Source organism: Calypte anna, chromosome 2 (assembly GCF_003957555.1).
Source record: "Calypte anna isolate BGI_N300 chromosome 2, bCalAnn1_v1.p, whole genome shotgun sequence".
Lineage (NCBI taxonomy): Eukaryota > Metazoa > Chordata > Aves > Apodiformes > Trochilidae > Calypte > Calypte anna.
The window spans coordinates 60,818,554-60,846,107 of record NC_044245.1 but is presented as its reverse complement, the minus strand read 5'-3'; the positions used below and the strand labels follow the sequence as shown (position 1 = coordinate 60,846,107).

Here is a 27,554-nt window from a genome sequence, read left to right as displayed (position 1 = left end):
TCTTTGATCATGGGGCAAATTCCATGGTACCTACTGTCCTCAAATGAGATGGGCTTTATCTATCTAGCAGGGGCAAAAGTTAAGTTATCCTGTAAGTTGTTAGGGCTGATCAGGAGGGCTTAAACTAGGTTTGAAGAGGGAGGGGATTGAAGCTGGGTTCTCCAGAAATGAGCCTAAGGGTGGAAAGCTTGACTTAAGAGTGAAATGAGCAGCCCAGCTGAAGTGCATTTACATCAATGCATGCAATATGGGTAACAAACAAGATGAGCTGGAAGCCATTGTTCAGTAGGAAAGCTGTGATGTAGTCGCCATCACGGAAATGTGGTGGGCTGACTCCCATGACTGGAGTGCTGGAGTGCTGCCATGGCTGGCTGCAAGCTCTTTAGAAGGGACAGACAAGGTAGGAGAGGTGGAGGAGTAGCTCAATACGTTAGAACGTCTCTTGACTCTGTAGAACTTGAGGTCAGTAACAATAGGGTTGAGTGCCTGTGGATCAGAATCAGGGGGAAGGCAAACAAGGCTGATATCCTGGTGGGAGTCTGTTACAGACCACCCAACCAGGATGATGAGAGTGATGAATTATTCTACAAGCAGCTGGCAAATGTCTCAAAAACACCAGCCCTTGTTCTTGTGGGTGACTTTAACCTGACAGATGCCTGCTGGGAACTTCACACAGCAGCAAAGAGGCAGTCTATGAAATTCCTAGAGTGTATAGATGATCATTTCCTGCTCCAGCTGGTAAATGAGCCTACCAGGGATGGGGCCCCACTAGACCTTCTTTTCACAAACAGCGAGGGGCTGGGAGATGTAGTGGTTGGAAGCTGTCTGGGTGTCATGGTTTAACACTGGCCCGGCAATTAAATCGAGTCACAGATGCTCTCTATTAATCTCTCTCCTCCGTTAGAAAGAAAGGAGAGAGAATAAGGGAGAGAGACTTATGGGTTGGAAACTAAACTGCACAGCTTTAATGAAACAGTAATGATAAATAGGAAAAATTACTAAATATATACAAATATACAGGAAAATTGATACCATGTTCCCTCCCCTCTTTCCCCCCAATAACTCTCACGTCACCAGTGAGGCTGCAGGACAGCCCTGGGAAAGTCCAGGCTGGATTCCTGGGGTCAGCAGCAGTAGGGAACTGCTGGAACACACAGATATGGGCTGGCATGGATCAGGACCACAGGCAGATGAATGGATGGAATCCTTCCAGGATGCTGAAGAAAACAGGGAACGGGTGAAGAAAGGGAAGCAGGAAAAGCATGAAGGGCAGGAGGCTGGAAGCTGGAAAACCTTGTGATCCTTCAAATTTATACTGAGTGTAACGTGTATGGGATGGAATACTCTGGTCATTTCTGGCATCTATCCTGTCCGTTCCTCCCCAAAGGAGGGCTGCAGGTGGGACCTCTTTATTCTTTCTGGAGGGCAAAATGTTCCTCAGAGCTGAGCAGTGTCCTTGGCTCTGCATACCAGTCTCTAGCAGTAACTATAAACATGGAGTGTTATCAGTCCTAGAAGCACACACTGTCTGAGAAACTTGCTGTTCATTTCAGCAAGTGCAGCTACTTACAAGAGACTTAACTAAAAGCAAAAGTACAAGACAGAAAATCACCTTTATCCTGGCCCAAACCAGGGCACTGGGGCACAGTTACCATGAAATAATAGTTTTCAATACTCAGGGATGCAAGGAGGGCCATCAGTAAAACCTCTACATTGGACTTCTGGAGGGCAGATTTTGGCCTATTCAGAAGACTAATGCAGAGTGTACCCTGGGAAACAGCCCTTGAAAACAAAGGGGTCCAGGAGGGATGGGAATACTTCAAGAAGCAAGTCTTGAATACTCAGGAGCAGCTATCCCTGAGTGCTGAAAGGAAACCTGGCAGGGAAGACAACTGGTCTGGCTGAACAGGGAGATATTGAAGGAAATTAGGGTAAAAGAGAGACCTTACAGACTATGGAAAAAAGAGCTGGCTACTCAGGAAGAGTTTAGGAATATAGTTGGGTCATGTAGAAAGAAAATTAGAGAGACGAAGGCATGATTTGAACTTAATCTTGCTGCTTCTGTTAAGAATAACAAACAGTCTTTCTATGGATACATCAACAGAAAAAGAGGGGCAAAGAAAACCTCCCTTCTTCGTTGGATATGGGCGGAAACATAGTTATCAAAGATGAGGAAAAGTCTGAGGTATTTAACACCTTTTTTACCTCAGTTTTCAACAGTAAGACAGGTTGTCCTGAGGACAGCTGGCCTCCGGAGCTTGTAGACAGAAATAAACTGAACAGACCCCCTGTAATACAGGAGGGAACAATTTGTGATGTGCTGAGCTACTTGGATCCTCACAAGTCTATGGGACCAGATGAGATCCATCCCAGGGTGATGAGGGAGCTGGCAGAAGAGCTCGCCAAGCCACTCTCCATCATTTATCAACAGCCCTTGCTCATTGAGGAGGACCCTGATGATTGGAAGTTGGCGAATGTCACGCCAATCCACAAAAAGGGATGGGAGTAGGGCCCAGGAAACTCCAGGCCTGTCAGCCTGACCTCAGTGCCTGGCAGGGTCATGGAACAGATCATCCTGGGGGCAATCACACAGCACCTGCAGGATGGACAAGGGATCAGACCCAGCCAGTACGGGTTTAGGAAGGGCAGGTCCTGTCTGACCAACCTGATCTCCTTTTATGAGCAGGTGACCCGTCTGGTGGATGAGGGGAAGGCTGTGGATGGAGTCTACCTGAACTTCAGCAAAGCCTGTGATACCGTCTCCCACAGCATCCTCCTGAAAAAGCTGTCAGCCCAGGGCTCAGATAGGAGCACCCTGTGCTGGGTTAGGAACTTCTGGAGGCCCCCAGAGAGTGGTGCTGAACGGTGCTGATCCAGTCGGCAGCCGCTCACCAGTGGTGTCCCCCAGGGATCAGTGCTGGGCCCAGCTCTGTTTAATATCTTAATTAATGATCTAGATGAGGGGATTGAGTCCACCATTTGCAAATTTGCAAATGACACAAAGTTAGGGGGGGAGTGTTTCTGCAGCCAGGCAGAGAGGTACCTGGGAGCCTGGATTGACAGGAAGCTGAACATGAGCCAGCAGTGTGCCCAGGTAGCCAAGAAGTGTGAGCTTTTAATTTGATCTTCAGTTTTCTGCAGTTGATAAGGCACATTTTCAAGTGAGGATTAAAGAAAACCTACTGTGGGACTCAAGTATATTTACTAGTATAACAGCTAATACTTTATACTAACAGCTAATATAACAGCACTTTTGGAGACAAAAGTGTTCTATTTGTGACAGAAATACAGCCATTAGAGTGTATGATGGAGTTTCAGCTCTAAGTTTGGACACAACATACTCCTACTTTTCAGAGTTTCAGTAAGTTCTGGCTCATTAGTAACTAAGAGATTAATGCTTGTGTGAAAGAGAAGTATGTTCCTTAGAAGGAATTAAATTCGGATGTATGTGTGCAACAACTCAGCTGAGGGCTTGGCATATCTCAGTGAACACACTGCATCAATATGATTAGGACTGATATTCTGCTATGTCTTGATTCATTTTACTGGAGTGACACATAGGGTATGAACAAGGAGCAGGAGGCACCCATCTGTGTGAAATACTGATTTCATTTCTGATGCAAAGTTAACACTATAAAGATTTGTCAGCATTTTTATTTTTAGTAGGACATAAATAATTGAAGCCACATCCTGTAGCTGTAATTGCAAAATCATAAGTGGGGCTGTAGCCACTGTGAAAACAGTGAATCTCTGTTGACAACTGGGTATTCTGAAGATCTGATTAGAAGACTTTTGTTTGCATAGTTTATGTTTCCATTTGAATGTTCTTCAGATGTACCTGTGTTAGTGTAACATCAGTGGGAGAATAGGTTTTGAAAAATTTTTTCAAGATGTGTGAATTCATTGTACAAAAGGTGAAGACCATGAAACAAACATTATATTGCTAAATTAATAGAGCACACACCTCCTTGTATTTCTGTACTTGCTTAGTTTTAATAGCAAAAGGATTTGTTTGTCTACACTTCAAAATATGCAGTTCACCTATATTTTGAGCAAATGTGTTTTCTCCATCTCTTTCACCTTTAAGAAGCTTGAAGTAAAAATTTCCCTGACCCAAATCCTTAATGTTGGAATCTACTGGAAAGAGTGGTATGGACAGACACATAACAGTCTTGCAGGATGCAGCCTTTTAAAGGATCGATAAAAAGGAATTTTAAAACATAATGTTCTCTAAATGTTAATTTTTCCAATCAGACACACTCTTAAATAAAATTGAAGCTGATGTTTGAATGAACGATTCGAGTATTCTTTGAAACTAAATTATGCTCAGGTTTGCTTCTGTCTGCACTAATTCTTTTATATAATAGTATGGAGGTATCTAACTTGTCTCTTTTTTTCTCCCCTTAGTTAACGGTCTAATGATGCTTGGATTCACAGGTGAGCTTTACTTCTAAAATTCTGGGGGTTTTTTGTTAGTGGCAGCCCTTTGAGAAATGCTTCCATTCTATTTAATTTCAGTTAGCCAACATGCATATTTCACCACTGGTCTTCTCCATCATCTGTGTGTAGTTTGTAAAGGTCAGTCTCAATAGTGATAGTAAAATTGTATAGATACTAATAGTCTTGAACTCCTTTGGCCAGGGATTTAGACAAAAACTCTTGTGTTGTTAGACTGTGCCTTTCAACTATCAGAACTTTTTCCTGCAGAATCAGAGAATGTCAGGGCTTGGAAGGGACCTCTGAAGATCATTGGGGCCAAAACTCGTGCAGGTCCCTTAGAAGTGCATCCAGATGGGTTTTAAAAGTCTTCAAAGAAGGAAACTTTTCGAGGAGCTGTTCCAGGGATCTGTAACCCCTACAGTAAATAAATTCTTCCTCATGTTGAGGTGGAACTCCCTCTGCTTTATCTTGAATCCATTTCCCTTCATCTTGCCCCAGGACACAAGTGGGAAGAGGATGTCCCTTCCTTCTTGACACCCAGCCCTCAGATTATGTCAATAAGAGTCTTCTCCTCTCCAGACTAAAAAGCACCAGATCTCTCAGCCTGTCTTCATAAGGCAGCTGTTCCATTTCCTTAATCATCCTCACAGCCCTCCATTGTAATCTCTCAAATAAATCCCTGTCCCTCTTGAACTGGGGAGCCCAGAACTGGATGCAGTACTCTAGGTGAGGTCTCACTAGGGCAGAGTAGAGGGGGAGGAGAACCTCCCTTGATCTGCTGGACACTCTTCTTAATGCACCCCAGGATACCATTGGCCTTCTTGGCCCCAGGGGCACATTGCTGTCCCATGGATAACTTCTTGTCCAGCAGGACTCTGAGGTTCCTTCTCCATGGCACTGCTCTCTAGCAGATCACCTCCTAACCTGTACTGGTGCATTTTGTTATTTTTGTCATTCCTTCCCAGGTGCAGGACTCTGCACTTGTTCTTGTTGAACCTCATTAATGGGGTTCCTCTTGGCCCAGCCCTCCAGTCTGTCCAAATCTTGCTGAATGGCAGCACAGGCTTCAGGTGAATCAGCCAGTCCTCCCAGTTTTGTGTCATCAGAAACTTGCTGAGAAGACACTCTGTCCCATCATCAAGGTCATAAAGACACTGAACAAGACTGGACCCAGCACTGATCCCTTGGGGACTCCACCAGTCACAGGTCTCTAGATGGACTCTGCACCATTGATTACCACTCTTTGGGCTCTATTGTGTAGCCAGTTCTTAATCCATCTCACTGTCCAAATTACTTAGTTTCTAAAGAGAGCAACCAAAAAAGCCAAGGCCATAGAAGATCCATTTAAACACCCTCATGGGAAGGGGCTGGAGTAAATTTTCAGCACACATGAGATACTGAAGGAGAAACTTGTATTCTGTTGGATTTATAGTGTTATAAATCAAATGATAGCTGGCTGTTCAGAATACCCTGCCAGGCAAGGTAGCTTTGCTTAAATTTTGTCAAAGCATCAATGCAGGATTTAAGTTGCCAGCTATGCAGTATTCATATTTGGTTTTGAATTCTGCCCAGCTTTAATGCTCATCTGCAGACCTCATTGTGGAAAATATAACTTCTAACTGCTGCAGCTGCCAGATTAATTGGAAGGAGTGTTTAAATAAGCAGGGTCCATGATGTCATGTTAATTTCCCAAGGACAAAACTACACTGCCCATGCTCCATAACTTTCTCCATTTCTATCAATGGTGTTTAATTGTAGTTCTTATTTTTTTTCTGATGTGAATGAATGTAGTGAAATGAGGCAACCAGGTGCCACTAATTGCCAGGTAGCGGGCATGAGCTCCTTTTATTGGCCCCCTGATCCTGCTCATGCGCAGTGGGGGCCTGCCCTAATCAGGCACAGGTGGGCTTGACACAAGCTCACGCCCACTACCTGGCAATTAGTGGCATCTGGTTGCCTCATTTCACTACAAATGAAGGCTTAGTGTCAACTTTTAAGAGCTCTGACAGTCAGACATGATGAAGGAGGTAGGGTCAGAGCCCAGTGAGTCACCTGTTTACCTGGAGAGGTTTTTGGTCTGTATGAAATAGTAGGCTTAGGGTCTTAGGTGCATCATAGGCTGTCCAGTTAAGGTCTGTTGCTCTTGGAAAGAATGTGAAAGTGAAGTGTTTCTTTGGTCAGATGTGATGGCTGTCTGCTCTTTGGCACTTGGCATCACTCAGTCAGTGACTTCCCCAGCTAAGGAGTCAGCTTTAATATCTGTAGTTAAATTGCAAGACACTCCTGCCCAGGGTCTGAGCGAGCCATCTCTGTTATATCATGCACTTAAAGTGCACTAGAGCCTGTTTTACAGTCACATAACCCATTTTGAATGGAGATGTTCTGGTTTCTGGGTGATGGCTGGCTGGGTCATGATGTGAAGCCTCAAACCAGTCATGTTGCCTTAGCTTTTTTTGGACTAAGTAGTAAGGTACAGTGCTCAGTTGAGAGTGACTTCTTATCAAACAGAGGTTTGTATACCTTTGACCTCATTTAACCTGGCAGTGTGTTTGGCAGTCACAACACAAAATTGGAACAACTAACTCTTCTGTAATGATTGGATCCTACTTTCAAAGTAACTAGTAGCAGGAAAAGTAATACCCTGTCTCCTTGGTGTAAACGGAATCTAGGTGAAAATACAGGTTCAGAAGAAAAAGATGCAAAACCTGATTCTACTTGGACGTATTTTGTCTGTGATTCTAAAAGGACAAAGTGGGTTGTGCTCGTTGGCTTTATTCTTAAAAAAACCCCTTCCTCCATTCTCAGGCTGTGTTGCCTGGCACATGGGTTTGTTAGGGTTGCAGTTTTGTTCAGGTAGATACTTTTCTCAGATTTGTGCTGCTGTGAAGACAAGAAATCATACTGGGTCTTTTTATATCTCATTTAATTTAGGCATTGATACTAAATATGTTGGCACACATTTAATCACAGATATATTTTAATGTACAAAATACATGAGTTTTGTATATATAAGAACAATCAAAATAGTGGCATATATAAAGGTAAAACAAGGCATATTTAACTACTTCATCAAAACAAAATGTTCCAGCCTTATAAAAATTAAACGCATCAGTTTGAATAATTTTTTTCAGAATTTTTATTTTGTAAGATATATTGAAATGCTGTCTTTGTATTCCAATGCAGACATGGGCTGGATGAGAATAATTTTTGACTTGGACTAAATACTGTGGGGTTGCCATTACAGGTTGCAAAATATACAGGCTTACTCAAGTCATTTAAATCTTTCTTTGCAAGTAGCTGTATGCTGTAACATCAATATCTGCTAATGGTAGATAATGCCTTTTAGTGGATATAATAAAGAAAAAGCTTGATTATGACTGTGGCAATGCAAACCATTTAGCTGGTAAAATAATACAAAAGTTTCTGCTGTTGAAGTACATTGACAGTCATCTAGATAGTTGAGTGGAATGCATTTCTGTAAACTTGAGATGTCCTTTCTACATTGATCAGTAACTCTAGTTAGCTTTTTAAAAAAAAGGCAAATGGTCAGTAGTAAGTTAGCACAAGTAGAAGCTAGGTAAGATTAGAAAAGTGACTAGGTAGGTTCCTCCATGCTAGGTCTAAAAGATTTTACTATATATGGTAACCTATAGTATTTTATACTAAGGTATGCTTTTAATATATTTATGTACAGTTATGTTTTATCTATTTTCTGAAATCATTTAGGAAGTTGAATATGAATTCATATTCATATATGAATGCAACTTACAACAACGTAAGTGGCAAGCAATATTATGCCAAGCAGTTCGTGAGTGATGAGGTCGTGTTTTTTCAGTTTCAGTGTTTGATTTGTAAGGTGCTTTCTGATTTTGCCTAGGTGCACATCAGCAGCCTAATCTCTGCAATGAATCCCTTATGTTAGAAAAGCTGCCTGCCTGTGGAAAATCCTTTGAAGAGATGATGAAGAAAGTGGACTCAGAAAAATGGTGCAACCTGACAGAATTTATCACGTAAGAGTTAGTTTTGGGTTTGATAGTTCTTACCTTTATAGTGGTGTTTGTGGTTTTAAAAAAATGATCACCTCACATACTGAAGACAATGTAATAACTACATCCCTAATATATCACTGATGCATGTAAAATGGTTGTATTACAGATAAATAGAAACCCTCCTGTATTTGTCTGCCAGCTGCAGTAGCTCTTAAGTCCCTGCAATATGGTCAAATGCACACAGAGAGACCCAGCAGGTAACTTGAAAAGTGCACAAAACAGAGCACTTTTAAATAAAAAATAACAAGTGGACTAATCAGTGCTAGCTGCTATAGTTTTTACCTCAGCCAGTTATGTTTACATTTAATCTGTATTTCTGTGCATTTCAGGCAAATGTTAATAATTAATTTGCTTTCTCTGTGAAGCCATTAAAGGAGTGTGTCTCTGCTGTCATGGTATTCTCCTTTCTGTCTTGTTGGCATTGCAGTTCCCTTCGCTGACTTCCTTTTTTCAGTAAGACAACAGTGGTATTTCCTTGGTCACAGTTTCCAAAGTCCACCTCTCGTGTATTGTCTTGTCCAAACGTAAAATACTTTGTCTTACTGAATCTGCAGCAGCTTGTTTCTTTGCCTGCTAGACAGCATGAAGAGAGTGAACACCACTTGTTTTGTTTGGATGATTAACAGTGAAGGTGGCATTCTTATTTCAATGACTGTTCTGTAGTTGCTGGAGGTATTTAAACACCTCTCTATAAAGCTGCACACTTTAAACTCTGGTTTGAAGAAAACAGTGCTCGTGTATTTGGTGGCATTTTACAAACTGAAACCAGAGGAAGCTGCAGTTGTTCAGCAATTCAGAAAACAAGACTCAAGTAAATTAGCTCTGGTGTGGTATGAGCCAGCCTGAAGCAGAGTATCTTGTGTAATACACTGGTGCTATATTGGGGGGACTGGTGAAGCAGTGTTAAGCTAGCTGACACCACTTCTGTTTCATCATAATCTAGCCACAAATATATTCTTGTCTCATTTGATCATTCATCTTGTCTCCTATCTAGTATCACTTCACATAGTGCAAGATTTTGCAGTCACCTCAAGCAAGATTTCAACTAGCTGACCATTGAGACAAAATACACAATAAAATGTCTTACCACTTAACACCTGTGTTAAGCTGTCCCACCTGTTGATAACGTTTCATAATCTGACAAAACTTAGATACTCCTCCTTCTTAGCACTTCTATTTGTCCCTCCTAGATGATTCTACAATATTTTAGAAGGTAGATTCTTAAAATTCATGGTACTGGAGTGAAGGATGTATTCAATGCAGCCCTCTCCAGCCATGGGCAAAAGCAAGAGGAGATAAACCCTTATCCAACTTGCAGAAACTGCATTCAAGTCTCACAAAGAAATATGCATATACTAAAGAAAAGAAAATCTTTGCAGTGCAGGTACTGCTAAATTTATTTAACAAGTATCAGTATGTTATGGGGCAACAATTTTAATTTTGCAACTCATCTATGTACAAGTTCTTACTTTGAAGGAAGCACTGTGATTTTGCTCCATCTGGTCTTCATTACAGTTTTATTATAATCACAACACTGACTTCTTTCCCAATATCTTGTTTACATTGATGTGTCCTCAACTAGTGGGACTATTTACAGTAGACAGAGGTACCAACAGGAGTTTAATATCTTGACTCTGCCTTTGCTAATGCAGGTGAAGAAGAATACAGCTTTTCTCAAGCTTTGCACTAAAATTTCTTCAAGAGTTTAAATATTTTGATGCCAGGTGTTTTCAAGGTTTGGAGGCAACCTAAATCTCTTAGTTCTCCTGATTTTCAATTAGCATTAAGAATCCACCTTGCCTTTTTTCCATTTATGTTTTCCCTTGCCTCAAGCAGTAAAACTTAGTTAACCTGGATCAGATAGTGGGATAAAAATGAACAGGAAACTGTTTTGTCGTTCTGTAATTTCTGTTTGGTGTTTTTCAATTACAAAGATCTTGCAAAATTTGGCTTTGTGGAAATCTGCTTTTATAAACAATCTGTTCCATGGAGAAATTATAACTCTCATTGGTAAATGGCTGTCCTTGGTGTGGGATTGCAAATAGCAGCTCTCTGCATTGCTTCACTGTAAGGCCAAACAGTGATCTAACATTTCAGTTACTTAATTTACTGTAACTAAACTATACTGTAAGATTTTCTGACAGCTTCATTACTTCATTTTAGGTATTATTGAATTTGTGTTTGTTATTATTTGAAATCATGTTCTTTAAATGATGAAATTCTCAAGTGTGGCAGCTAGTACTAGAAACCAAGCTGATCCCGATCTTGCTGGAAATGTAAAACAATCATGTATAAAACATAAAATATAAGGTAAGGTTTTGCAGATGCACTATCAGAAGGTTTCCCTATTTTTCACCTGGAATACTGTGTCCAGCTCTGGAGCCCCCAACACAAGAAGGATGTGGACCTGTTGGAGCAGGTCCAGAGGAAGGCCATGAAAATGAGGAGCTGGAGCACTTATCTTATGAAGACAGATTGAGGGAGTTGAAGTTGTTCAGCCTGGAGAAGGCTCTGGTGGGACCTAATACCAACCTTCCAGTACCTCAAGGGGGCCTACAGAAAAACTGGGGAGGGACTTTTTACTAGGGCTTGCAGTGAGAGGACAAGAGATAATGGCTTTAAAGTGGAAGAGGGGAGATTTAGATTAGACTTCAGGTGGAAATTCTTTAATGTGAGGGTGGTGAGACACTGGAACAGGTTTTCCAGGGAAGTTGTGGAACCTCCATCCCTGTGATTGTTCAAGGCCATTTGGAGCAGCCTGATCAAGTGGGAGGTGTCCCTGCCCATGCAGGGGGATTGCAACTAGATGATCTTTAAGGTCCTTTCCAACTCTAACCTTTCTATGATTCCATGATTTTTGCACTTTTCTGTGAGGTATATTTATATATCAGTATACAAATACTTTGGATCAGATTGTCCAGTGGTCATTGAAAGCTTAAATATGATGAGACATCCAAGTGGTATTTTAAAATATCATTAAGTCATTTAGATGCCCTGGGTTTCAATAGTTCATGCCTGGGCATCACAATATGAAGAAGAAGAAGAAATACCTTACAAGAAAAGTAAACCCTTCAAAAAACAGCTGGAGGCATTCATTGACAAAAGAGGAGGGGATCAGGGAGATGATCAGTTGTTTATGGTTTCTTGATGCTTCTAGGCTATTAAGAGAGAGCCCTAAAGATGAAAATGCAACTCAGTGGTTTAAATGGTGGGAAATTATGATACATGGCTAGTGAACAAGCAGACACTGAAGTGTGAGTGAAAGCTATGTGGGGAGTTAACAAAAGCAAATGAACTTTCTGTTTGTCAGGAGACTGGAGATCATAGAAAGCTTTTTATTCTTAATATGTAATATCTGTTGTTTTTTGTATCCATCTATATGCACGCACTAAAATATATTATATAGTATATAATTACATATATTTTGTATTACTATATTATATTCTTAATATTTAGCAACAGCAGCTAAATAAATAAAATCTGCTAGTGTCCATAAACTTTAGACCTTTAGTAATGGTCAGTTATTTTTCACCATACTCCATGTGATAAATGCAGGTCTGGCTGCAATGGGACTGTAGTTGAGAGGCCGGGTATGACTAAATCCTTAAGCAAGAGACCCAGATATATCTTACATGAACCCTTTGCATCAAAAATTAATCCTACAAACAGAAGCAGTAGACTTCAGTCCCATTGCAAATGATGAATGAGGTCCACCTATGTTCTGTACAGATTTGAAAAGGGAATTAAGGAAAGAAGATGTGCATGACTAGATCTAAATTTAGTCTAATATTCTGCAAAAAAAAGTCCTAAAGTTCTTGCTCAATTTTGAAATCAATTGGATTTTTGCCCATTACAATTTGGCACAACTAAACAAATAGAAGTGCCTAGTTTTCAAAGAAACATAGTAAAATGTTAAAGAAAAGAAAGCCAGATGACATTAAGATGAATGGGAAAACAAACTATAGAAGAAACATGTACAATCCACAATGAAATTATATGCCCGTTGTTCTTAAAGCTTGGATTTAACTATTTCTGCTGGCTGGGTGTGTATGTAATTACTCCAGATGGAGTAATTTTCTTTGTAGGTTGTGTAAGTTTTTTCATCTTTTCCCACTGACTGCTTCAGGAAGTCTGATCTAGATGCTGATCAGTGATTGCAACCAGCTGCTAATCTCAAAACATCTGTTGAAGAGGAATGTACTGTGAAAAATCTCAGAGAAAGCACTGGATTTGTTTTGCAGCTAAGGTGAGGCACTGGCTTATGTGAGCTAGTTTGTTCCCACAGTAACATGTCTCACAATTAGAAAGAAAAAACCCTTGGCTCATTTTTTCCTTCATTATCAGAAAAGCCCCAATTCAGGATTTTTGCGTGTGATTTTCTCATACTAAAGACAAGCTGGGGCTGCCAGGAGCTGAACCTTTGAGTGGCCAGCATGTATGTGGCTTTGGATCCAGAAGAGTACTGATTAAAGGGAGTCCCACTCTTCCTCAGCTGTGCTGTGTAGGGGTGTGTGTCTGTATTTGTGATAGGATTTAGATCCCAGTAAGCAGACTAGTTAGCTGGTTATGCTTTTTCTTGGACACAGTCATGATAAAATGCTGCAAATCACCAATAGACTTCCACAAGAAAAGCTCACTGTATTGTTGCCTGCTCTCCAGATTATCTTCTGCAATGTTTTTGACTAATGATCTATATGTGTCTGAAGAGTAATTATAATTTTTTCTCTGAAAATTTACTGGGGAAGGGAACCAAAATTCCTTATTTAGCCTCATGCAAGCACTTCCAGTTTTGTTAGCCTAGATTTTGTAGAATATTTTTTGTCAGTTTAGTGTCTCTGTGAAGGAATGCTGAAGAAACCTGCACATCATGTGGTCTCATGTCAGTAAGTGACTGATATGATACAGAAAACCAGGGACTGCTGTAGCAGATGCTATAATTTTCTACTCTAATAGGGTGATCAACCTTTGGGCTTTCCATACAGATGCCATTGCTGCTTTTTGTTTTTTAAGCTCTTGGTGAAATGCAGATAATGTTAGTATTTCACCCTTTCTTTCTACCTGTGTATTTCTTTCAGCTCTTCAAATATCAAAGCTTACAATACATTTGTATTAAAGAATTCTTAAAACTTCTAAAGATTATGGCAGCAGTGGCATAATCAGTTTGATACTAATTACCTCCAAAAACTTACTACTTTTCTTTTGGGACTCATGCCTTTGTTTTCCAAAGCAAAGAAAAGCTGTTAGGTGTGAGCAAGTAAAGCAATGGAAAAGAGTGTCATATTTGAGTAGTTGTGTTGCAATCATGCTGGTAGCTGACAATAGAAATTTTTTGTTGCAAAAATAATAATGTTTGTCATCATTATTCAAAAAGCTAGATAGAAAAGAACCCTACAGTTTGTAAAATCTGACTAGATTGTGAGACTCATGTTTGTGCTGAAAACATGCACAATTCACCTGTGCTTTAGGATCAGCCGTTCTAGCCACAAAGTTTCTTGGAAGTTAATGCAGAGGAAAAGTGTGTCCTGAATGAGGCTGTCTTTAAGAGGAAGAGCATTTCAGGTGAATATCCATTACTTTCTTGCAAAATATATTAGCTCTGTTTCATATTATGTAGATAAAATTATGTCCTGATGGATGTGAATAAAGTGGTTAATTTGAATTCAGAGACCAGGATTCCATGTAAGGCACAAATACACCACTACCTCATAATTGCTTTCATCCTGGTAGATGCAAAGGCTGAAATATGGTTACTTAAAGGAGTTATATTTTTTTCTTCTTTACTACACAGGAGAGAGAAAGACATTTTGTACAATTCATAGCTGTGAAAATTAGATCTCTATTTGATAATTACAGATGGGGGTCTGAATTAGGCTTATGGCTTTGGACAATAGTTGCTAGTATCTTCTCTTAAGTGCACAGTTATCACAGTGCACTCCTAAATCTGTGACTGTTGTGGCCACCTTACTGCTGCAAAAAGGTGGTGAAAATCATTCATGAACATAATATCTTTTAGTAAATTATTCTAACTATGACTTCTGAATTTTAACAAGGTATTAAGGACAATGGGATTTATTAAATTATTTGAAGACCTGCTTAAACCTCCAAAGCCATAATAGCAATGCTACAAACTAACAAAGATTTATCAAGTTTTCATCTACTGAGATTTCTTTAATTTTCATCTTAGACACTGAAAAAAATGCTTTTTACAAAGAAAACCTTGTTTTGAAGAGCTTCCTTGAGACCACTAAATGGTTTGAATGAACAGGATGAGGAGAAGTGGGCCATTCTCTTGGAAGGCTGCCTAAAATACACATACTTCTAAGAGTTCACATTTAATGAAGAAAAACAATGCTATTTGTTATTTATAACACAACACATGTAACTGCAGTCCAGAAAAGCCTCAAATATGGGATCCCATTGCTGTGGAATGGGGAGAAGATGACTGGAAGTTGTTCTTCATCAACAACAACTGCTTCATTCTTGTTAAACCACTTTCTTGTTAAGCTGGAGACTCTGAGTCTGCCAATGATAAAATGATGATGACTGTCATACCAAAATTATGTGCTTTTTCAGCCACTTCTCCACCTCTTCAAGGTTTTTAAGAGCTCAAGCCTTCCTGTTCTTCAGTTTACAGATATTTTTTCAAATCTTTATCAAAGTGGTTAAGTATAAGAAAAGAGGGATCTTTTGAGCCTGCTACTAAACAAGAAAAAACCACCACTTTTTCATTAGCAATAGCTGAAAACGCTTCCATTTTTAATATCAGATTTCAGTTTTTCAAGTGCTTTTTTCAACAAATGTTGAGATCTGTCACATTTATTTGCCACAAGTCATTGTTTTCGAAAACAGAGCATAATCTGGCATTTGCCAGAAGATAAACAGAGTAAATATTGCTAAATACTTCTTAAAGTTCTGGAAGAGTTTTCAGCACTGATGAAGTTAAGGTCACTAGAAGACACCAGTTACAGTATTTTAAGGAGAATGCTGGGAGTCCAATTGAGCTGTACAGCAGTAGATGCATTGGGCTGATGGTTGGTAACTTGCACTCCCAAGGTGGGATTGGAATGTCCAAGTCAAACAACATATAGTTCAAGACATAAGTATGGAATAATCCTAATGAGTAATGTCACTTGCAAAAAATAAGAAATTTAGAGGCAGTGTTAGAAAGCACTGTTTTTAAATCTCATGACTGTTAGCTGATAAGCCCTTTCAACACACCTTTCATGCCCTTCTTGAATTTTACTGTGGCAAGATCAGTAATAAAAAACAAATTTCATGGTGTTTGCTATTGAAGACTATTTCAAAATAAGCAATACATATGATTTCTGCTTAACAGGTATTGTAGTGAAATGAGGCAACCAGGTGCCACTAATTGCCAAGGAGTGGGCATGAGCTTGTGTTAAGCCCACCTGTGCCTGATTAGGGTGGGCCCCCACTGCGCATGAGCAGGACCAGGGGGCCACCCTAATTAGGCACAGGTGGGCTTGACACAAGCTCATGCTCACTCCCTGGCAATTAGTGGCACCTGGTTGCCTCATTTCACTACAAGGTATCAATTACCCAATTCAAATATATATTTTTAGAGCCAATTAAGATGCCAAAGAAGATAAATTTGTTATGAAAATGAATATTTAATATAAGATTTGTGGTTCTTCTTTTTTGGCTTGCAAGACAGTTTCCACATTCTTGTTTTCTAAATGGACCAACCATGAACATATAATAAGATGATTAACTCAACAGAGGCAAAATAATAGGTTTTCTTGCTTTCTACATGTAGTACTAGCCATGTGGTTAACTGTTGAGAGCACAATGAGGTATGAATTTGTTCTGTATTTAGGGTCTTGTCTCAATTACAGAAGTTTATTAAGTAGTACTTTTAAGAAAGTATTTTACACAGCTAATTGACAAGACTCTGGCATTTCTAATTCCCCTTGCAAAACAGTATTTCCAAGACAAAAAAAGCAGTGTTCTGCACTTTTAAATATTCTAGTCATCTTCATCAGCTTATTGTATAATTTGCAAAGGGCAGGTTTGTATGTTGCTAGCTGCCTTGATAAATCTGATTGCAATGTATTAAATGACTATAGTATTTATGAAAAATAATAGAGATACAGCAACTTTTTTAAACTAAAGATTTTTTTTCTATGATAAGGGCTGAATGTGTAAGGATTGAAAGAGCAAAGGTTGACACGTCATAATGAACAATGGAGAGCATCATTCTTTTCAGCTTTCATGAAACTAATGTTTAGCATTTCTTTAACATTTCCTTCTGTTGTCTGTATAAGATGTCAGAACAGACTCTGGACACCACAGAGCTCAACAAGAAGTTATTTAAGGAGAGGGCATGTGTCTTTACCTCCACAAGTAAGAGAGGAAGATGTAAAAAAGGAAAAAATCCACTTTTAGTGGTTTATAAAAACAGTACCATCAAAGTCATGTTAAACATTATCATGTACGTTATTAGTAGTTATGCAGGACTTTTCTAGACATGTCATTTCCCCTATCAGATCTTTATGCTATACCTTAAGTCCTTTTCTAATTTTGTTACTGTTCCATAGATTCTGTGGTAAATTTTATTATCAGTTTTGGTCTTGTTTGTGAATTGTCCATGGACAAATTGCAATTTAAAAGGATATGCTTATTATTCAAAGCTGCAAAAATCACAAGTAGTACTTGACATGATCTGGATTTTAAGATCTTATTTTTGACTCCCAGTATTTGTTTCCTGCTTGGAACAGGAAACATCTGCCATTCCTCTCCCAAAGCAAATGGGTTTTGTAATTACAGGAATTTTATTGGTGCATATAAAACTAGTTTTCCAAAAATAATATGAAAAATATCTATGTTTTTGGCATGCTCATAAAAATTAAGTAAGGAGAGGTATGGAAATAATGATGGGAAGTTCAAATTGGAAGCAGACGCTTTTTTTAAAAAAATCTTAATTTATTTTTCCATCTGTGCTCATGCTACAGTGGGTGTTTTTCACAGTGTAAACCTGATTGAGCTCTGGTTTCTATTTCACAGCTGGGTATAGTCATATTTTTCACCATTTCCACTTTTAAGAAAATGATGCTGTCATGTTACAAAAAGCTTTTGCTCCATTGGACTAAATAGAATCTGATAACACCTTCCACTCAGCGGATGACATTTTAATAAATAAATAAATGATGATAAATAAATAAACATCAACTTAATAAATAAAAATGGAATCCAAAGCAGTTGTTCGTAGATGTAAACTGGAATGAATGAGGAGGGCTCCTCAGTTCTTTCCCTGTGAATTTTTTTTTCTGCTGGTCAGGAAAACGACTGTGTTTACAGGTGCCTGTGTTAAAAAAGCTGTCTGGAAGCCCAGCTGTGTAGTATGGATCAGGATTAGTCCATTTTGGCTCTCAAGGATTCAGTCTTTCAAATACAACTCCCTAATAAGTTTTATCTTTTGGCAACATTTAACCAGGTTTTTCTACTATGTTGTACTTGAAATGCAAAATCAGTAAGAAATGTTTTTGTTTACACCATCTAACATTTATGAAAAAATTCTACAGAATTCTTGGAAGAAAGTGTTTTACACCCAGGAAAAAGAAATAGGAAAAAAGGTTTATATCATTAAATCTCTCAGTTTAGAATACTTACATATGAAGTCTGCCCTGGTTGCTTGGACTTACTGTTTTTGTTACTCTGCATAAACAAATGGTCAAATTGAAGTAGCTGTAGCATCAGAGATCTGAAGGAGTCCTTTATCAGACCAGCTGGCTCATGAGAGTATGGCACAAAGCAGGGCTGGACCGAAGCCCAGTGCTGTCTGAAGCCCCACCTCATGTCTCTGCTTGACAGAACACTGACCTGCATGGGCAACTGGATGCCAGCTGACTCTGCATTGCAGTCTATTGAACCTTGTAGGCATGTCTTTAGAGGTATTATCTTTTAGGTCCTCTGGGACTGTCTCTCTTACATTCAGCTAGACATCTTCAGCTTCTAATTTAGTCTAAGGACATAAAGAATGAATGCTACCAGGTCCCATGGAATAATGCCACTACTAAAATAATAAACAGCTAGTATTTGTATTTTATTTTTAGTCTGTTTTTCTGTTATTTCCCTATGGCTGCTGACATTGTCACAAAAGCTTCCTTTCTAGTTTCTTTGCTTAAAATATTCATACAGTATGAACATAAGCATCTGCTTGCTAGAATACTTGGGTGTGAACTTGGCAGATCATCTGTTGTATTTGCTTATGAATAAAGAGGCATCAGCTCCATCTCCCTGGTAATGAGAACTGTGAGAAGACTGTAGAACAACCTTCCTTTGAGGCTTTTTCTCCTTCTGTCAACACAGCTCTGGAAATATAGATGCTCTACAGCCTGTATGCTCAATCTATGTGCTTGCAGCATGGGCAAGCAGACATTTGCCCTGACAGACATATAATAGACTTCAGTCTTGACTCACTGAATTTCTGTCCTCCACTACCTCACGTCAGAGGACTGAGCCAACAGTAGTACTCCATGGTACTTAACGTCAGAACAAGTCATTCATCAGGAGAGTTAATACCTACTGAAAGGGAGGATAGGGCCTTCAGGTAAAGTGCAGGATGCTATCTGTCCCTTGGGATAGAGGGAAGTTGTATGGTTTCTTGCTCTCTCCTTTCTAGTTTTATTTTTTCTTTGAAGTAAGTTTATTGAGCCATGCACGTCCTTATTTCCTGCCCTATTCATGTACTGACAAGACAATCTTTGCCGTCTTAATTTCCTGTCTTCTCCCCCCATACTCCATTCACTTCTTGAATTTCTTTGGCTTATGATAGCACCACAAAACTTATCCAATTTCTAATTAAGGCATATTTCCTTTTTTTTTTTTTTTTTTTTTCCTGAAGCATAGTCATTTCTCCTGAACATAACTTATCCCTAGACAGGTACATTTGTGCACTTGCTATGTTGAAATCAAGTGTTAAGTATTACGAGGAGTTCTCAATCTTTCATGAGTATTGCGAAGATAAATAATTAGGAATGATTGGTTTAGGGTTTTTTTCCCCTGCTGGTCATCGCTGGAGTTGGGAAAAGCTAACTTTCTATGTGTTTGTTTTCCCATTATCTTCTTATTTCCTGAGGATACAACCGAACTTAAATGGTTACACAGTAAGAACATACGGTGGCCTGGTCCCATCATTTTGACCACAACATCATATCCAATGGCAGATGAGGTGTGAATTACCCATATTCTGCTTAAAATGTCCTGGGTTTGGCACATTTGTGTGTATGTTTTTTAAAGATGTTGTAAATAGCTTCAGTGAGTGCATTCTAGTTCTATTAGTGGCATTAGGAGGTCCTGGTTCCAAAAGGCAGCATCCAAAAGACAGACTTTTGACCTGGGACATCTCTTGGTTGTATGAGGGAGTCGGTTCTTCTGGCTCACTGTGCAGTATTTGTTATCAGCAACTTTCATTAAAGTTCCTACAGAAGAGGATCTATGTGACAGACCCACGCTTGTAGATTCTATATAGCACCCAGTGTAGCTTTCTCTAATTGTAATATACATTTGATTTAAAATTCTCTTAACTTTCATCTTCTTGTAGGTATTACGACAACTTCACCCAGTGCACAGAACGTGAAGCCAACAATGCAAGTTGCTTTTGGCCAAACCCCCTCACAGAGGGCTTTATCACTGGAATTCATAAACAGTTCTTTTCAAACTGTACTTCAGAAAAGGTTCACTGGGAAGATCCACCAGATGAAATTCTCGTAACTCTGATCTTGATCCCAGTTATGTTGACATGTGCCATGATAACATTAGTAGTGTGGTGCAGCAAGAGAAGTGATACCCTGGTTTAAGTTGTTCTTCTGGGCCCTCTTTTTCTCAATTTCCTTCTTCCTAAAACACTTAGAAAGGAAGATAAAGAGAAAAACTCAAAGATTTCAGATTGGATGAAATGGAGTATGTGAGATGCTGAGAGCCAGTTCTCCTGTGAATGCAGAGATTCCTGCTGCTGCCAAAAGTCACTGATTTTGACCTTGGCCATCAGTGTTGCAGGTGAGAGCAAAGCTCTCTATGTTCATCGGGCCTCATCATCATTCATAAAGTGAGTCCCAGAAACAGGAGAGACCTCACTCAAGTGGACCCCTTATCTATAAAAGGAGTAAAATCACTTACTTGTGAGTAAAGCTGGTTGATAAATGAAGTTTTGCAGAACTCTATAAAAGTATGCATGGTGTCACATTGATTTCCAAGAAGAGGGTATTGTACAAGATACTCAAGGTTTTTGTCTATAAACCCTGTGACTTGGATCAAAGATCACTGGCAAAGGAACTGAATATGGGTGTAACCAAGTGGCATCTTTTCCTGGAAGCTAATCAAAACATCATTGTCAAGAACTGGAAGTGCTGTCCTGTCAGAGGAACAATTTATGTCTGCAGTGATGGTCCTTTTTGGGGAAATTATTATACCAACTTATAAAATTATTTATAAAATGCCTTTAAGTATGGCTACTTGGAATTATATGGATTACAGACAAACTGGGAAGATATACAGGTCTATTTCATGGATTTGGAAAATGGGAGAAGAATTTGGTTGATTACAAATATACTAAGGAGCAGTGAAGAAACTTCCATATGCCAGACTTTTTTTTTTCCTGTTTCATCATATTCTTCATTACTTGTGTTCACTATATGCTAATTCCCACTTTCACTTCAGTTTGTGCAAGTGATATCCTACATATAAATATAAAATTATCACATTGATTGAGGTGCCTTTCAGAGTATAATTTTATTCATAAATAATTCTTCATGTTATAAGGAGTGTGGGAAATAAAATCTGAACACCAAAGCTTGGACAAAAGAGAGGAGGAAAGAGATAAAAAATCTACTCAGAAGTCTTATTCTATAAAGCTATTCCTATGTAACAGTTTAAATAAAGATCACATGCCCAAAATAAAACAAATTCTCTGTTTATGTTGTATAATAAGCAAGCAATATCTGTTAGAAGTGACTCTGTTTTTCCATGCCTTTTACACACAGATAAAATACAAGTTGATGGGCCAAGTAATCATGTTTCATATCTCTGCTAGTTAGATTTTTCTGCTTTAAGATTCTGACCCGGTACTTGAACTTTAGGTCTGTGTGAACAAGAAGCATTTCCAGGCTTGAGTGAAATTAAAATCATAGAATCACAGAATATGCTGAGTTGGAAGGGACCCATCAGGATCATCAACTCAAACTCCTGTCTCTGTGTAGAGCACCCTCAGAATCACACCATGTGCCTGAGAGCACCATCCAAATGCTTCTTGAACTCAGTCAGGCTTGGTGCTGTGCCCTGAGCTTTTTCCATTGCTCGCATGCCCTCTGATAGAAATCTTTTCCTGATATCTAACCTACACCTCCCCTGATTCAGCTTCCTACCATTTCCCTGAGTCCTGTCTTTGGTCGCAGGAGTGAAGAAACTAGTGCCAGTCCCATCTCTTTCCCTTGTGAGGAAGCCCTATACTGCAATGAGGTCACCCCTCAGCCTGTCACATCCTCACAATGAGGTCACATCCTCTTTTCCAAACTGAACGATCCAAGTAACCTCAGCCTCTTCTCATGTCATCCCCTCCAGACCCTTCACCATCCTTCCTGCTCTCCTTTGGATGCTCTCTACTACCTTTTCTATACTTTGGTGCCCAAAACTGCATACAGTACTCAAGGTGAGGCCGTACCAGTGCAGAGTAGAGTGGGACATTCACCCTCCCTTGATCATCTGGTGATGCTGTGCTTGATGCATCCCAGGAAACAATTGGCCCTTGTGGCTACCAGGGCATACTGCTGGCTCTGTCATGGTCTGTAACTACTGTTATTTTATAGTTTATGTTTTATTTGTGAGGAAACATTAGCCACTGCTCATATATGTCCTACAAATTGCACAGTGTTCCATTGAGCCACGCCCTTCCCCCAGCTTTCCCACTGTGTGTCCATGTTCTTTCCTGGACAAAAGTCAATAAATTTATTGTCTATTTTACAGCACATTTACCACAAGCTCATACTCTGCTTGACATCAACCAGGATGCCCAGGTCCCTCTCTGCCACACTGCTGTCCAGCTGCTCTTTCCCCAGTCTGTACTTGCCACCAGGGTTGCCCCATCCTAGGTGCAGAACTCAGCACTTGCTCTTGTTAAATTTCATGCAGTTGGTGATTGCCCAGCTCTCAAACCTGTTGAGGTCTAGAATGATTTATTTGTAGATACAGAAAGAACACCTGTATCTGGACTTGTTTGTTTTCATATCCTTCCACAAGACTTGAAGGCACCAGCTTATTTTTTCAATACCCTAATATTAGAATGATTAGTTTTCTAGGGCGTTTCCTCTGAATTTTCCCAATTATACTGCTTATTCACTAGATACTAGCAGAAAACTGCTCATTCTAAAAGAAGCATGATGTGTACTGAGGCTTTTGGGTTAATTTTCTACTTAGCTATTATTTTCTTCATTAAAATGTTTTGGATCACTGAAACTCGTCATGAAGTAATAAAATCCAACCCATTGAAATTATCAGGAAGATGATTTGGCTAAGGCTTTTATGTGCCCAAAACCAAATAATTTTATTTTCTGCATGGAGTTTCATTTTAAACCTCATTTTACTGTAAAATGCAACAGGCTCCAAAACAAGTTTTAAAACTTTAATTTGGAAACCACATAGTAAAGAGTCGAAGAAATATAAAATTCTTTGAATAAAAGACAGTGAATTTTCCTTCATGTGCTGTAGGGTAAAGGGATGGATTTTGTCACTATCAAATGCTTTAAATGTGAAAATTTAAAATTTTTTGTGCGTCTTTCCCATCCAGAGTGTGATCTTCTACTATTTTTGTTATATATTTGATAGAAGAGCAGAGAAACAGTATGTGGGAAATTACACTGATAATTTAATGCAGCCTCAGTGGTTAAATCTGGAGAAACATTTATAGTGTTTTAAGGAAAAAAGCAACCACAGAGTCCTGTTCTTTACATTAACAAGTAACTTGAATCTTTTGACATAACTTATTCTGTGTTAGTAAGGGTAAGTGTTTATTTTCCACTGAATGGAGATTGCTACCTTTCCCCTAAAATCTGCTTCTGTTGCCAAGGAAATCACATTTGGAGCAAGAATCCAGCTCACTTTGTAATTACAAATTAATTTTATGTAACAACATAGTCTTAGTAGGAAATAGAGATTGAAACAGAAAGTAACTAGTTGAAAGCACAAATGCAGGTTGAGCAGAGAATGGATTGAGAACAGCCTTGAGGAAAAGGGTTTGGGGGTGTTGGTTAATGAGAAGCTGAACATGAGCCAGCAATGTGCACTTACAGCACAGAAAACCAACTGTATCCTGGGCTGCATCAAAAAAAAAAAAAAAAAAAAAGTGTGGCCAGCAGGTCAAGGGAGGTTATTCTCTCACTCTATTCTGCTCTCATAAGACCCTACATGAAATACTGTGTCCAGTTCTGGAGACACTGGAAAGAGTCAATAGGAGGGCCACAACAATGACCAGAGAGCTGGAGCACCACTTCTAGAAGACAGGCTGAGAGAGTTGGGGTTTTTCATCATGGACACCTTACAGTGGCTTTACAGTACCTGAAGGGGGCCTACAGGGAAGCTGGAGAGGGATATTTTCCAAGGGTGTTTAAAGATGGGATGAGAGCTAATGGTTTTAAACTGGAAGTGTCCAAGGCCAGGCTGAATGGGGCTTTGAGCACTTCAGTATAGTGAGAGGTGTCCCTGCCTATGGAGCAGTGTTGGAACCAGATGAATAATGTTCCATCCAAGACAAACTATTCTATGATTCTGTGAAAATCCTTCCTAGAAATGCAACAGAGGTTGATCCCAGGATGAACCTAGCCCAGAAAAGAAGTGACAGGCTTGTTCAGTAGAGGAGACTCCTCAACCTACCTGGGCAGCCTCTTCCAGGGCTCTATCACCCTCACAGTAAAAAAATTTCTCCTCGTGTTTATATGGAACCTACTATGCTCTAGCTTATTCCATTGCCTCATGTCCATTTCCCTTTGTTTTAAGCTTCTTTTCTAGATCATCAGGAAAGATGCCTATTCAAAAGACCAAATTACATTCTGATATAGCCCCTCAGATTCAAGCTAACTCATTCTGGGTTCTGTGAGGAAGACTGTAAAAAACATCCAATTGACTTTCTTACAGCAAAAGAGCATATGCTTTCAGGTACACTTCCAGAGTTTTCCATCTTGTTCATATGATTGCAGTCCTTGTTCATCACTTGCAGTCCTTTTTCAATTTCATTTTTCCAGTAGAACATCATAAAGTGAATTACTTTTACATCATTATTAGAACCACATTTGCCTCTGTACTCCGTATTTCACATTTGCAGTCCAGGTTTTACTCCTTTATGGTCTTGATCCAGTAAAGCAGTTTTGCTTCAGAATATGTGGATTCAAAGATGATGGTGTGATTATTTCCCCTTGAGAGTACCATACGTAAGATTTGGCTCTAACACTTAAGCTGCCCAAAACTAAAATTTCAAAACATAAAAGGGAATCGCTATTTCCAGTTTGATGATTTCAGGAGATATTCACATTCAGTTGGGTTCCTCATAAAATCATGGTCATTCCATTGATAACTAGTCCTCAGACAAAATGAGACTTATTTCAAAGGCAGCAGCACCTGATAGTCTATTGTGCCTGCATTCATGTGCCAGCATAACAATTTCATCTACAGGTGTTGAGATGTGACAGCAAAAGTGGAAGAAAGGTAATGATTTGAAAAGCTGCTCAAAATTTTTCAGCATTGCAAGCAGAACAAAGGGGTTTTTTGAGTCAAGGCTGCTGAACTACAGGGCAGCTCTTGCATAAGTGTTCATTTGGGAAGGGGAATGGACAGATTTGAACTGGAAATGTGGACAAACTTCCTGAAGATTTAAACATGGCGGGCCTCCTGCCATAGGGGAAAATATGGTGTGAAGGTAATAACCACCACTCCTGGAACAGAAAGCACCAAGACCTTGGGACCTTGGAGTTTGGATTGACAGGAAGCTGAACATGAGCCAGCAGTGTGCCCAGGTAGCCAAGAAGGCCAATGGCATCCTGGCCTGTATCAGGAACAGTGTGGCCAGCAGGTCCAGGGAAGGGATTCTGCCCCTGTACTCAGCCCTGGTGAGGCCACAGCTTGAGTCCTGTGTCCAGTTCTGGGCCCCTCAGTTTAGGAAGGATATCGAGGTCCTGGAGCAGGTCCAAAGGAGGGCAACCAGGCTGGTGAAGGGACTTAAGCACAGATCCTATGAAGAGAGGCTGAGGGGAGCTGGGGGTGTTCAGTCTGGAGAAGAGGAGGCTCAGAGGAGACCTCATCACTCTCTACAACTCCCTGAAAGGAGGGTGTAGCCAGGGGGGGGTTGGTCTCTTTTCCCAGGAAACTCTCAGCAAGACAGGGGGCATGGTCTTAAGTTGTGCTGGGGGAGGTTTAGGTTGGATATTAGAAAGAATTTCTTCACCGAGAGGGTGATCAGACATTGGAATGGGCTGCCCAGGGAAGTAGTGGATTCTCCATCCCTGGAGATATTTAAAAAGAGACTGGATGTGGCACTCAGTGCCATGGTCTGGGAACCGCAACAGTGGTTCAAGGGTTGGACTTGATGATCTCTGAGGTCCCTTCCAACCCAGCCAATTCTATGATTCTATGATTAAGAAGTTAAGCTCATCTGCTTAGCAGTGCAACAGTTTATTTCTCATGTCCTGTCTTGTACAGCATAGTTTGACCTGGAGAGTTTGTCTAGCTACAGGTTTTGCTTAATGGCTGGTTACCTATTTCTAAACTTTGCATTTGCTTGCTTTGTTTGATCAATAGTCTAGACAAATGATTTCCAGACATTTTTTAATATATTCACTCCAGCTATTCATGTTACGTTGATCAGTCACATAGCTCCCAGAACTATATCTATTCTTCAACTGTATGACCAAAATATTTTAATCAGAGAAAAACTCCAGTATGAAACTAAAAATTAGCATCTATTTCATTTAGATAATTGTTTTGCCAAATCTTTAGTTTATTCACATATGTATAATTTAAAAATTAAATAAATCCTAATAATCCATTTCAATTGTTAAAATATATATTTATCACCATTTTCCTTACTTCTAGAGCAAATCAGTCTTATAATGAATTTGTCTTAGCTTCTGTTGATAGTGAAAGATTTGCTTTGGTTTTGCTGGAAACAATACTAAATATGGGATTGATTAACTTTTTTTTTTTTTAAGTAGAACAATAAACTTCTAGGAAAATAAGGTAAGCTTAAAGTGGATGTTTGGTTAGCTTTCTTTGGTGTGGATTAAGAACAAAATAGCTGGCTACAACATCTGCACTCTGTTAAATAATTTCGTTGATATAGATGCTAAAATACCCATTTCTTCCTGCTCAGTTGAACTGGCGTTTAATATTAGACTTTAAAACATTTTCCTTTGAGTAAGTAATTGGATTACTATCAAACAGAATGAGTCAGCATCATTAATGAAATTTCTTACTAGTTCACTAGGAGTTCATGAAAAAAAATGTCCCTACCCCTGTTTTCAGATTCAAAGTTTAATGAATTAAGGGTAGAAAGAGTAAATTATTTAACTTTTATGCTACTTGAGTTTTCAACTATTTCCAGTTTAACAGTAACTGGTGAAGGAGCTGCCTTACTTTACTTTGTTCTTTATGGAATTATTTGTATGTCTGCTTTCAATGAGAACCCATTTCTAAGGGAGCACAGAAACAGATGCTTTGGGTATGCAAAGTATTTCTTTAGTGGAAAGAGAACATGAAATAACTTCTAGGACAAAGGAAGTTAGAATTTCAATTGAGAAAATCAACATGGAAATGTCTGCCTGAAGAAAACAAACCTTTCATTAACAAAGATGTCCCTTTTTAGCAATGCTGAGCTATGGCAATCCCAAAGGTCAACTAACAGGGTGTGCATAGACCTCATGATGTCTAGAAAGGCTGGGCAGATGATTATTTCTATAATAATAATAATATTTGATTTTCAATCATGGTAAAGTTACTGGGAGCAGATTGTTTCCCTACTCTAGACAGCATGAAGAAGGATTAAGATCTGATGAATAGAGCTATAAA

At 39.3% G+C, this 27,554-nt stretch overlaps 1 protein-coding gene across 2 annotated transcripts in view; it reads left to right on the top strand.

Moving 5' to 3' along the window:
* Positions 1 to 20,452, top strand: part of RAMP3 (receptor activity modifying protein 3) — a 30,675-nt gene extending 10,223 nt beyond the window's left edge. Inside the window, exons 2-4 of one of the 2 annotated variants that reach the window (XM_030445639.1) lie at positions 4,408 to 4,437; positions 8,363 to 8,450; positions 20,053 to 20,452. In XM_030445639.1, the coding sequence (XP_030301499.1) occupies positions 4,408 to 4,437; positions 8,363 to 8,450; positions 20,053 to 20,308 (374 nt within the window). In that variant the 3' untranslated portion in view covers positions 20,309 to 20,452. Of the gene's footprint in view, positions 1 to 4,407; positions 4,438 to 8,317; positions 8,451 to 20,052 lie in introns of both variants that reach the window. The other variant, XM_030445638.1, reaches the window with a different exon arrangement.
* Positions 20,453 to 27,554: the final 7,102 nt, after the last annotated feature.